Raw genomic sequence first — 12422 nt, 5'->3', positions numbered from 1 at the left:
TACAGAATACCTTTCATGTTCTCAGGACAATCTAAAAATACTTCACAGATGTATAACACAGCAAAGAGTAGCAGGAAGCCAGTGGATTGGGAAACTTTCAAAGGACAACAGAAGGTAACAAAACAGGCAATATGGGCTGAAAAGATGAAGTACGAGGGAAACTGGCCAAAAATATAAAGAAGGACAGTAAAAGCTTCTTTAGATATGTTAAGAGAAAATGATTAGCAAAGACAAATGTGGGTCCCTTGAAGGCAGACACTGGTGGAATGGTAACAAGGAAATGGCAGAAGTTGAACAGGTAGTTCGGATCTGTCTTCATTAAGTAAAACACAAACAATCTCCCAGATGTGCTAGAGGACAGAGGATCTAGGGGGATAGAGGAACTGAAAGAAATTTGCATTAGGTGAGAAATGGTATTGGGTAGATTGATGGGACTGAAGGTTGATAAATCCCTGGGGCCAGATGGTTTGCATCCCAGGGTACTCAGGGAGGTGGCTCTAGAAATAATGGACGCATTGGTGATCATTTTCCAATGTTCAATTGATTCAGGATCAGTTCCTGTGGATTGGAGGATAGCTAATGTTATCCCACTTTTCAAAAAAGGAGTGAGAGAGAAAACGGGGAATTACAGACCAGTTAGCCTGACATCGATGGTGGGGAAATATAAGAAAATAACTGCAGATGCTGGTACAAATCGAAGGTATTTATTCACAAAATGCTGGAGTAACTGTCTGAAGAAGGGTCTCGACCCGAAACGTCACCCATTCCTTCTCTCCCGAGATGCTGCCTGATCTGCAGAGTTACTCCAGCATTTTGTTAATAAATACCTCCGATGGTGGGGAAGATTAAAGAGGTTATAACGGTGCATTTGGATAGGAGTAAAAGGATAAGTCCAAGTCAGAATGGATTTATGAAAGGGAAATCATGCTTGACTAATCTTCTGGAATTTTTTGAGGATATAACAAGTAAAATGGATGAAGGGGAGCCAGTGGATGTAGTGTATCTAGACTTTCAGAAAGCCTTTGATAAGGTCCCACACATGTGCAAAATTAGAGCATATGGTATTGGGGGTAGGGTGTTGACATGGATAGAGAATTGGTTGGCAGTCAGGAAGCAAAGTGTAGGAGTAAACTGGTCCTTTTCGGAAGGGCAGGCAGCGGCGAGTGGAGTGTCGCAAGGCTCGGTGTTGGGGCCGTAATATTATCATATATATTAATGATTTAGATGAAGGAATTAGAAGTAACATTAGCAAGTTTGCAGATTACACAAAGCTGGGTGGCAGTGTGAACTGCGAAGAGGATGTTAGAGGGTTGCAGGGTGACCTGGACAGGTTGAGTGAGTGGGCAGATGCGTGGCAGATGCAGTATAATGTAGATAAATGTGAGGTTATCCACTTTGGAGGCAAAAACAAGGAGGCAGATTATTATCTCAATGGTGTCAGGTTAGGTAAGACGGAAGTGCAGCGAGACCTGGGTGTCTTTGTACACCAGTCACTGAAAGTTGGCGTGCAGGTATAGCAGGCAGTGAAGAAAGCTAATTGGCCTTCATAACGAGTGGATTTCAGTATAGGAGTAAAGAGGTTCTTCTGCAGGTGTATAGGGGCCTGGTAAGACAACATCTGGAGTATTGTGTTCAGTTTTGGTCTCCTAATTTGAGGAAGGACATCCTTGTAATTGAGGCAGTGCAGCGTAGTTTCACGAGATTGAACCCTGGGATGACGTGACTGTCATATGAGGAAAGATTGAAAAGACTAGGCTTGTATTCACTGGAGTTTCGAAGGATGAGAGGGAATCTTATAGAGACATATAATTATAAAAGGACTGGTCAAGCTAGATGCAGGAAAAATGTTCCCAATGTTGGGGGAGTCCAGAACCAGGGGCCATAATTTTAGAATAAAGGGGAGGCCACTTAAAACTGAGGTGAGAAGGAACTTTTTCACCCAGAGAGTTATGAATTTGTGGAATTCTCTGCCACAGAGGGCAGTGGAGGCCAAATCACTGGATAAATTTAAGAGAGAGTTGGATAGAGCTCTGGGGGCTAGTGGAATCAAGGGATATGGGGAGAAGTTGGGCACAGGTTACTGATTGTGGATGATCAACCATGATCACAATGAATGACGGTGCTGGGTCGAAGGGTCAAATGGCCTCCTGCACCTATTTTCTGTTTCTATCTATTTAGCTATTTTGAAGAGTATTTTATACTAGGTTTAAAATGTGTTTTTGTGTTAAGCAACCATATGATCTGTTGTTGTGGAATTGATTGAAGTATGATTTTTGGCAAGGATACCAGGTGAAATCCTCTCTTTTGTAGTGGGTCTTGAAATAGTTCATGTCCTTCCGACAGACTGCTGGACTTTTGGTTCAATGTTTCCGCTGAATGACACCACCTTGATAGCTATCTACTTTTTATTTCCGAGTTGGAGGATTAATGTTGATTATGCTTATGTTCTTGAGTCACACATGATATGATCTTTTGATTCAGGTGGGAGAGAGGAGGATGATGGCAAAGCTAACATCGCTGCTGGACAACGACTCCCACCCCATGCAGGACACTGTCACTGCACTGAGTAGCTCCTTCAGTGACAGATTCCTTCACCCCAAGTGCGTGAAGGAGAGATATAGGAGGTCCTTCCTTCCCGCTGCTGTGAGACTGCACAACCAGCACTGCTCCCAGCAGATGAGTCAACAATAACTGCTAAGAACACACAGAAAACTGATGACAATTTATATATCTTTTATTTATAATGAATGATCTCTTGCTATCCACTTTGCTGCTGTAACATGTAAATTTCCCCGGTGTGGGACGAATAAAGGAATATATTATTATATTATTATTAGGTGGAACACAAGCTGGTCTGAAAATTAAAATGAGATGCCTGTCCAAATAATACAGAACTATGATCAACACAGTCACTGCAATGCTGATCAATAAAGACATGCGTGTTTAAAAAGTAATTCTAAAATCTGTAGGGCTCTCTCAGATTATGACTTGCATCCAATGTCTAATTATTGTCATGATATGGAGAGCATCTGAACCCTGGAGTCAATGCAGAATACCGTGGAGCCAAAAAATAGGTCAAAATGTAACAAAAATTAACTGCAGATGCTGATTTATACTAAAGATAGACACAAAATGTTTTTAATAACTAAAAACATTATCAAGGAATTGGAACATATGACAATCTATTTAGGTTGGCATTGTAACTTTGTCAAGAAAATTAGTGTTTTTTTGCAATTTACGTAATTGTGAGAAGAAAATATACCTTTTAATGAGAGGTTGCCATCTGAACAATAGTTGCACATCATGGCAACTTGGCTATTAAAATTACAATTAATTACTCCATTTTATTTTCTTTTTCAGGGACTGTGGCAGCAGATATGGAACATGTTTACGTGAAGCTGAAATCATGTATGCATGGGCGAGAAATGCTCCACCTACACAATTACCTACAGGTATGTCATTTTAAATCTATTGGTTTTAAATGCAGTAGGTAATGCCTCCCAACACTGTTTTGCTTCTACCATTAATGAAGGATATCTCTAAGAATTTGTAGATGACCTCCCTTTCTGTCCTTTGCATGTGGCTCTTGGTGGCATATGGGGGTGGCTTTATCAAATACTAGACGCATTGGGTCCATTCCTCATGGGGGGGGGGGGGGGGGCAGGGAAGGGGAGAGGGTGTGACTGAGAGGGTGAGCCCTGGACCCAAGGTCTCCAGTATTGGTGTAGCACCCTCAATCCCCCCCCCTGCACTCAATCCCCCTTATGCCCCCTCCTCCCCCCACTGACCCACTCCATCCCCCCTAGCCCACCCCAACTTGCCCCTCCCCAGGCCCCACCCCCAATCCCCCAGCCCTGCCTCCACCCCCATTCCCCCCTCCTCACTCCTATTCCCCCCTCCCCTGACCCCCACCTCCCTCCCTACCCCCCACCCTCATTCTCCCCTCTTCCCCACCCCCACTCTCTCCTGCCCCTCCCATTGTCCCTCTTCCCCAACCCCATTCTCTCCACCCTCCCCACCCCCACTCTCTCCTGTCCCCACTGTCCCCCTTCCCCCCCCACCCCATTCTCTCCACCCCCTCCCCCTCACCCCACTCTCCCCAGCCCCCACCCGCACTCTCTCCTACCCCTAACCCTCCCCTCCCCTCCACCCACTCGGCCGCCACGCCCACTCCCCTCCGTGGAGCCGTTGGCGGCGAAAGGCACTTACCAGTGCCCGTGCGTTCAACGCTGACTGTCGACGTGCGCGTCTCCCCCGGGGCTGGGTGAGGGGAGAGGCGAGAGGGGCGAGGGAAGCACTGAGCCCGGGCGGGTGGCGGCGCCTCCGGCGGCCATCTTGTTTTGGTGAGTGAGGAGCAAATGAAGTCGAACGTGCCCGATTGTGACATCATACACTGAGGACTTTCAGGAAAAGGGTTAAAAAGTGAATTTTTAAATTTTAAATGTCTGTAGCTTTAAAAATGTAGGTTCAATTTGAATGAGAGTTGTTAGACATTATGGCCTCAAAGCATTTCACAACCAAATAAATATTTTAAAAGATATCCACTGTGATTTGTGAACCCATCAACTGGCACAATTGTGCATAACTAGACTTCGCTGTTTGCATCAATGCCTTGAAAGTGATTTTGTATTGTTAGAAGGTAGGTATTAGCCAGAACACCAGAAGGACAATCTTCCTCTTAGATGTTGAAATGTTTTTTCTACATGTCCACAAACAGATATTGGTTCAATGTTTGATCCAGAAGATAGAAATAACTAATTGTTGCACTAAAATAACAACATGGACTATCTGCTCAGTTTGTAGACTACTAGTGCATAGAACATAGAAAATAGGTGCAGGAGTAGGCTATTTGGCCCTTCGAGCCAGCACAGCCATTCAGTATGATCATGGCTGATCATCCAGAATCAGTACCCCGTTCCTGCTTTCTCCCCATATCCCTTGATTCCAGTAGCCCAAAGAACTAAATCTAACTCTTTATTGAAAACATCCAGTGAATTGGCCTTCACTTGGGCATTTGATGCTCTGATCAGTGAGAGTTTTCTAGTTTAGTTTAGTTCCATTTAGTTCAGTTTAGTTTATTATTGTAACGTGTACCGAGGTACAGTGAAAAGTTTTAGTTAATTTTATCCAGACAAAGAAGACTATATATGATTATAATCAAGCCATCCACAGTGCACAGATAAAGGATAATGGGTACAACATTTAATGCAAAAGATCGTCCTATAAAATCCGATTAAAGATTGTTCAAAAGTCTCCAATGAGGTCGATGGAAGGTCAGGATCGCACTCTAGCTGGTGAAAGGATGTTTCAGTTGCCTGATAACAGCTGGGAAGAAACTGTCCCTGAATCTGGAGTTATGCATTTTCAAAATGTATCTCTTGCTTGATGGAGCTGGGGAGAAGCGGGAGTGACCGGCGTGGCCCTTGATTATGCTGGTGGCCATGCCAAGGCAGCGTGGTGTAGAGGAATCAATGGAGGGGAGGTTAGTTTGCGTGATGGTCTGGACTACATCCACAACTCTCTGCCATTTCTCGCGGTCTTTGATGGAGTTGTTCCAAAACCATTCTGTGATGTATCCCGCTAAAATGCTTTCTCTGGAGCATCTGTAGAAGTTGATAAGGGTTGTTGGGGACATGTCAAACTTCCCGAGCCTCGTTACGGAAGTAGAGGTATTGGTGTGCTTTCTTAGCCATAGCTTCGATATCACTGTTCCAGGACAAATTGCTGGTGATATTTATTCCGAAGAACTTGAAGCTTTCTGCCCCCTCTACTTTGGCGCCATCAATATATACCAGGGTGTGTGCACTGCTTCGCTTCATAAAGTCAATCGCAATCTTCTTTGTCTTGCTGAAATTAAGGGAGAGGTTGTTTTCTTGGCAGCAGGTTACAAAGTTCCCAATCTGCTTCATACACTCCGTCTCCTCATTATTTGTTATCTGGCCCACTACGGTGGTGTCATCTGCAAACAACTACATTGAGTTGGATTGGTATTTGGCTGCAAAGTCATGAGTTTATAAGGAGTATAGTATGAGGCTGTGAACGCATCGTTGCAAGGGTGTATAGTATGAGGCTGTGAACGCATCGTTGCAAGGGTGTATAGTATGAGGCTGTGAACGCATCGTTGCAAGGGTGTATAGTATGAGGCTGTGAACGCATCGTTGCAAGGGTGTATAGTATGAGGTTGTCAACCCATCGTTGCAGGGTGTAGAGTATGGGGTTGTCAACCCATCGTTGCGGGGTACCAGTGTTGAGGATTATTGTAGAGGATGACTTGTCCCTTGCATTACTGATTGTGGTTTGTTGGTCAGGAAGTTGAGCATCCTATCAAAGCACCAAGGCTCATACTATAGTTAAACACTTTGATCAATTAAACCATTGTTTGGTATCCTCGCCACTGAATACTATAATCTGACAGCTGGCCGAGGAGTACCTTAGCTTTACACAATTTCCAATAAAAGAAAGGTAATGTAATGTAGAGCTTTTATAAGCCACTGTCTGCATTACATTATATACACCGATCAGCCAAAACATTATGACTACTGACAGGCAAAGTGAATAACATTGATTATCTTGTTACAGTGGCACCTGTCATGGGGTGGGATATATTAGGCAGCAAGTGAACAGTCAGTTGATGTGTTGGATGCAGGAGTAAAGACCTGAGCGACTTTGACAAGGGCCAAATTGTTATGGCCAGATGACTGGGTCAGAGCATCTCTGAAACGGCAAGGCTTGTGGGGTGCTCCCGGTCAGCAGTGGTGAGTACCTACCGACAGTGGTCCAAGCAGGGACAAACCACAAACAGGCGACAGGGTGTTGGGCACCCAAAGGTCATTGATGAGCGAGGGCAACGAAGGCTAACCCGTCTGGTCTGAACCGACAGAAGGTCTACTGTGGCACAAGTCACAGAAAATTTTAATGGCGGTCACGGGAGGAATGTGTCACAATATACAGTGCATTGCACCCCGCTGCGTATGGGGCTGCACACGGAGGACCAACAGCATATTAGGCAGGTAGTCATAATGTTTTGGTTGATCGATGTATATACTTAGAGGGATATGAGGCAAACGTGAACAAATAGGACTAGCTTAGATGGGGCATCTTGATTGTTATGGACGAGTTGAGCCAAAAGTCTTTCATGCTGTATGACTCTCGGACTCTATAAAGGAAATTAAGAAGACAAACTAAATAATGTAAATGTTAGAAATCTAAAATAAAAACAAAATGTGTTGGTCGTACTATCAATGGAGATAAAAACAGAATTAACAGTTTAGATTAATAACTATTTGTCAGAACAGTGTAGTAGATGTAGAAAGCTGAATCATTTAAAGTATTTTGTAAATCTAAGTTTCCGGCCAGCAAATAAACATAGCACAAAAAGTAAGGAGATTTGTGTTTGGTAGATTATTTCTTTGTTGTAACAATGCTTCTTGGCAATAAATCTTATACCGTTGGAAAGCCTGTTTATTTCCCTTTTAAATGGTGCCACATTTGTAAGGAACATGCATTTGTGGGATGAGCAGCAGAGCTGAGTATATGGGTTGCGCCCATGAAAAATCTGCCAAATCTTCTCTGCCAATGCCAAACAGCTTATTCTGCTGTTGCTATTGACTCTTGTTTTGAGCTTCTGGTACCCCCAGGTGCTGACAATCAGGTGCCTGATTGGCAGCATCTGTGAGCATGGGCCCTGCTACAGTGGTCAGTAGGTGTCTGCTCCAAGAATCGGCATGCCACGTTTGACTGATCTGGATAGGGCCCGTGCGATAGGGCAACTTCAAGCTGGTGTTCCGCAAAACCAAGTTGCGGCATTATTTGGAGTGAGCCCTAGTACCATCTCCAAAGAGAAGGCCAAGTTCCATATAACGGGGGATGTCAGAGACAGGCCGCGAAGTGGGCGTCCCAAGAAGACGACACCCGAAGAAGACCGTTTCCTCACCCTGTCAGCACTTAGGAACCGTAGGCTGTCTTCTACAGATTTGCAGTCAAGGTTTGCAGGACGATATGGCCGACGGCTCTCTGCCCAGACAATTCGGAACAGACTGCACGCAGCCGACCTCGGTCTCATAGGGCTGCCAGGAGGCCTGCCATGACTGCCCTTCACCATCAGGCCCGTTTGCACTGGTGTCGGCAACACGTGCACTGGAACCTGAACATGTGGAGGAACGTTATGTTCAACGATGAGTCCAGATTCTGCCTACGGCAGTTGGATCATAGGGTCAAAGTGTGGAGAAGACGCGGAGAACGCTATGCTGATTGCTGCACCGATAGAGTAACATCTTTTGGTGGAGGCAGTGTGATGGTGTGGGGCGGCATCTCCCTCACTGGAAAAACGAGGCTTGTCATCATTGGAGGCAATCTCAATGCAGAGAGATATCGAGATGAGATTCTGCAACCAGTGGCAATCCCGTATCTCCACAGTCTGGGACCAAACTCTATCCTCCAAGATGACAATGCTCGCCCCCACAGAGCAGGGTTTCTCAGAGACTACCTCCAGAATTTGGGAGTGGAGAGGATGGAATGGCCTGCCAGCAGTCCTGACCTCAACCCCATTGAACACTTGTGGGATCAGCTTGGGCGTGCTGTTCGTGCCAGAGTGACCAACACAACCACGTTGGCTGACTTGCGACAAATGCTGGTTGAAGAATGGGATGCCATCCCACAACAGTGTGTGACCAGGCTGGTGACCAGCATGAGGAGGAGGTGCCAGGCTGTTGTGGCTGTGTATGGTTCTTCCACACGCTAAATTGTTAAATTGCCAATATGTCTTGTTTCTTCAGACTTCAATCATCCAATCCACCAAACAACACCGAACAAGAGTCAATGGCAGAATAAGCTGTTTGGCATTGGCAGAGATTTGGCAGATTTTTCATGGGCGCAACCCACATACTCAGCTCTACTGCTCATCCCACAAATGCATGTTCCTTACAAAAGTGGCACCATTTAAAAGGGAAATAAACAGGCTTTCCAACGGTATAAGATTTATTGCCAAGAAGCATTGTTACAATAAAGAAATAATCTACCAAACACAAATTTCCTTACTTTTTGTGCTATGTTTAAATACCTGATTACCTAAAGAAATGTGTTCCTTGAGATATATAGGCCTTAACCAAAGCAGTTCTTCTCTCATGTAGGAATGACTGTTAAGGACTCTCCGTGTCAATGAACACAATGAACCAGAGTGTTTTTAGAATGCTCTAGTAGTTTCATTGTCACTGCTACTGATACATCTAAAATCTAGCAAAGGCACAATGTGAAGTGATATTGGTAATTTATTGGTAATAAACTAATTGTGACTTATTTTTTTTAAAATTCTAGATGTTGGATTTAGAGTTGGTGGAAACACAGGTATTAACTACATAGTTCTTCAGGTTCATTATGGAGATGTGACTGCATTTCGAGGTAAGAGATTCCAGTGAATAGAGTAATATTTGTGCCATTCTGACATTGATTTCCTTTTGCAGAAAATATGAAATGTTAAAATGTTAATTCTGTTGCTATCCTTTACCAATGTACCAATGCTTTTACGCTTCCTTTCAAATGAAAGCATATAAATTATTATGGATATTGTCAAGAATGTTTTGAAAAGAAAATAGATTATAACACTCTTGACCATGCTGTATGTTTCGTGGTCATATTTACTGTTGATGCTTTAAATCTAAAATAAGAATATTTTACTCACTCAACAGATCAGTTTTCATTTGTTAACATTTCAGGTTGAAAACATTTTTCAATTCTAATGAAAGGCTCAAAGATTAATACTAAAACCAATCATCTGTGACCCAATCATTCAGAAATCCTGATGGTTCGGCAACTAGCTCACCAGGAATTCCCCTTATGGTCCCTTCTTAGCGATATGGTGATCAAGAAAGAGCATTGACACTTTTACTTTTTGAGAAGACTCAAAGGAGCAAAGTAAATAAGCTAAGGAGCAAAGTAAAAAAATAAATCTGAAGGGCAAAAAGGGGCCAGGAGATTGCTCCGGCAGATTGCATTAAGGACAATCCCAAGAGATTTTATAAATACATAAGGGGGAAAAGGGTAACTAGAGAAAGAGTGGTACCCCTCAAGAATCAAAAGGTCATCTATGTGTGGAGCCACAGGAGATGGGCAAGGTCCTCAATGAGTATTTCTCCTCTGTATTCACAGAGGAGGAAGACAGGAGGGCGGAGGTACTTGGGGCAGTCAATGGAAGTGCCTTGAGAGCAGTTAGTGTTACAGTCGGAGGTTCTGAAGGTACTATCGTGTATGAAGGTAGACAAATCTCCAGGGCCTAATCAAATATATCCAAGGACATTGTGGGAAACTAGATAGGAAATTGCGGGAGTCCTGGTTGGAATTTATGAGTCGCTTAAAAAGCAGGAGAGGTGCCGGAAGACTGGAGGGTGATAAATGTTATGCCTCTATTCAAGAAGGGCTGCAGGGAAAATGCTGGAAACTATAGGCCAGTGTGTTTAACATTTGTAGTCGGAAATTTACTAGAGGGTATTCTGAGGGATAGGATATACAGGCATTTAGATGGACACAGGACCAAGTGGACCCGTTGGGCCCAAACCGCTCCTGCATTGGTCCAGTACCCTCTCCTCTCCCACTCGCCTCTACCTCCCACTCCCTACTCCCCTCCCCCCACTCACCCACTCCATCCCCCCTCAACCACCTCCTCCCACTTCACCTCCTCAACCCCCCTTATCACCCCCCCTCACCCACTCCATCCCCCCTCAACCCCCTTAAAAAAGGCATTGCCATTAAAGTGGTTAGTAAGCTTTTAGTGGTTTTAATGGCAGTGGAACTGGAAATTTGATATGTTTTTTCTCTCTACCTATGGTTTTCTAATTTCAAAGTAGCAGGCTATTTCCCAAATTTACTGTAATATAACCTTTTAGGGAAGACCAAACGAGCTAGTGGGATCATAAATTTATAAATGGCAACACTGGAGGATCACTGCTGGCAACTGTTGAACTGTAACTTTACTTTGTGTTGCCAATTTAGCTCCTTTTCTGCTAGAACTAGAATTCTATACATATTTACTGTACTTCAATCTACCAGCACTTATTTGCATCAAGCAACATGAATTCTAGCTATATTAAGGAGATTTGAGCCCCGTTTTTTGGGCAATCTAGTTAGATTGAGCCATTTTCTTGTAGTGATATTCTGCATTTTCTATTCTAGCAACTTCAGTATTTTGTGAGTTTGATTTGTAGATTAAGACACTATGTCTGTTGAAGTACCAAAAGAAACCAGCTCTAGAGGAGGAGAGTGCAGGAGGAAGTAGTTCATTTCTGAAAGGAAGATGAAACGAACAGGACTCAAGAGGAAGAAGGTTTGAAGAAGGGTCTCGACCCGAAACGTCACCCATTCCTTCTCCCGAGATGCTGCCTGACCTGCTGAGTTACTCCAGCATTTTGTGAATAAATACCTTTGATTTGTACCAGCATCTGCAGTTATCTTCTTATAGGACTCAAGCGGAGGTATGTTCAGGAGCCAAGACACTTGTGAAGGGTGACAAGGAAACTGAGGATAACAAACCTAAAAATGCAGTTCCGGATGTTACAGATAATGACTCTGTTAATGATACGGGCAAGGAAATCTCAAGAGAAAATACCAGGACCAAAGTACCCTTTCCTCAAAACTCAAGAAAACCTCTTCTTCTTGCCTCTCTTCAAATAGCACATGTGCTCATGAAAGAAAAAAAGCCATACACAGAGGCTGAGAAAGTTGTCAAACCGTGTTTGAAAATCGTTGCCAATCTACTACATGGTGGAAAGCAAGCAGTGGATAAAGTAGTGCAAATTCCTTTGTCCAATGACACAATGAAACTTCGATCTACTATGATTGCTGAAGATCTGAAGCATCAGCTGATGGCGAAACTGTTGGAAGCATCATTTTTCACTCTGCAGTTTGATGAAACTAGGGACATTAAAAATGATGCACAACTAATTGTGTATTGTCGTTTCCGGATTAAAGCTTGGGAAAAATTGTCAAGCATTATCTCTTTTGCTTGCCAGTCAGAGAGCAAACTACAGGTGAATTTATTTTCTCCAAGCTTGACGAATTCATGGAAAATGAAAATTTATCTTGAAGCAAATGTGTTGCTGAGACGGTGATGCAGCCATGATGGGGAAACATAAAAGAACCACCGCTCACATCAAAGAAAAATCCCATAATTGCACCTTTTTACATTGTTGTTTACATCGGGAAGCACTAGCTGCCAAGAAACTGAACACTTGTTGCAATGACCAGAAAAATTAGCTGGATGAATTGTTGCAAGATGTGGTGAAAATTGTCAATGCTTTTCGCCCACAAGCAAAAGAATGTTGGCTGTTTTCAGAACTATGCAAGGATATGCCTGCAGATCACATGATTCTCCTCCTGCATTCTGAGGTTCGATGGTTGTCACGTGGAAGAGTCCTTGAAAGTGTACTGTCCTG

The 12422-nt window shown here is 43.6% G+C and overlaps 1 protein-coding gene across 7 annotated transcripts in view; it reads left to right on the top strand.

Annotated features, from left to right (window-relative positions):
• The window catches only part of pam (peptidylglycine alpha-amidating monooxygenase), a 154502-nt gene that overhangs the window by 75350 nt on the left and 66730 nt on the right, over positions 1 to 12422 (top strand). For all 7 annotated transcript variants that reach the window (XM_078396428.1, XM_078396427.1, XM_078396422.1 and 4 more), the window contains exons 6-7: positions 3361 to 3452; positions 9313 to 9396. In XM_078396428.1, coding sequence (XP_078252554.1) covers positions 3361 to 3452; positions 9313 to 9396 — 176 coding nt within the window. The remainder of the gene's footprint in view (positions 1 to 3360; positions 3453 to 9312; positions 9397 to 12422) is intronic.

The sequence above is a fragment of the Rhinoraja longicauda genome, chromosome 3 (genome assembly GCF_053455715.1).
Source record: "Rhinoraja longicauda isolate Sanriku21f chromosome 3, sRhiLon1.1, whole genome shotgun sequence".
In the NCBI taxonomy this organism is placed as follows: Eukaryota; Metazoa; Chordata; class Chondrichthyes; order Rajiformes; family Arhynchobatidae; genus Rhinoraja; species Rhinoraja longicauda.
The sequence above is the reverse complement of the archived record's forward strand: the minus strand, read 5'-3'. Positions and strand labels throughout refer to the sequence as shown.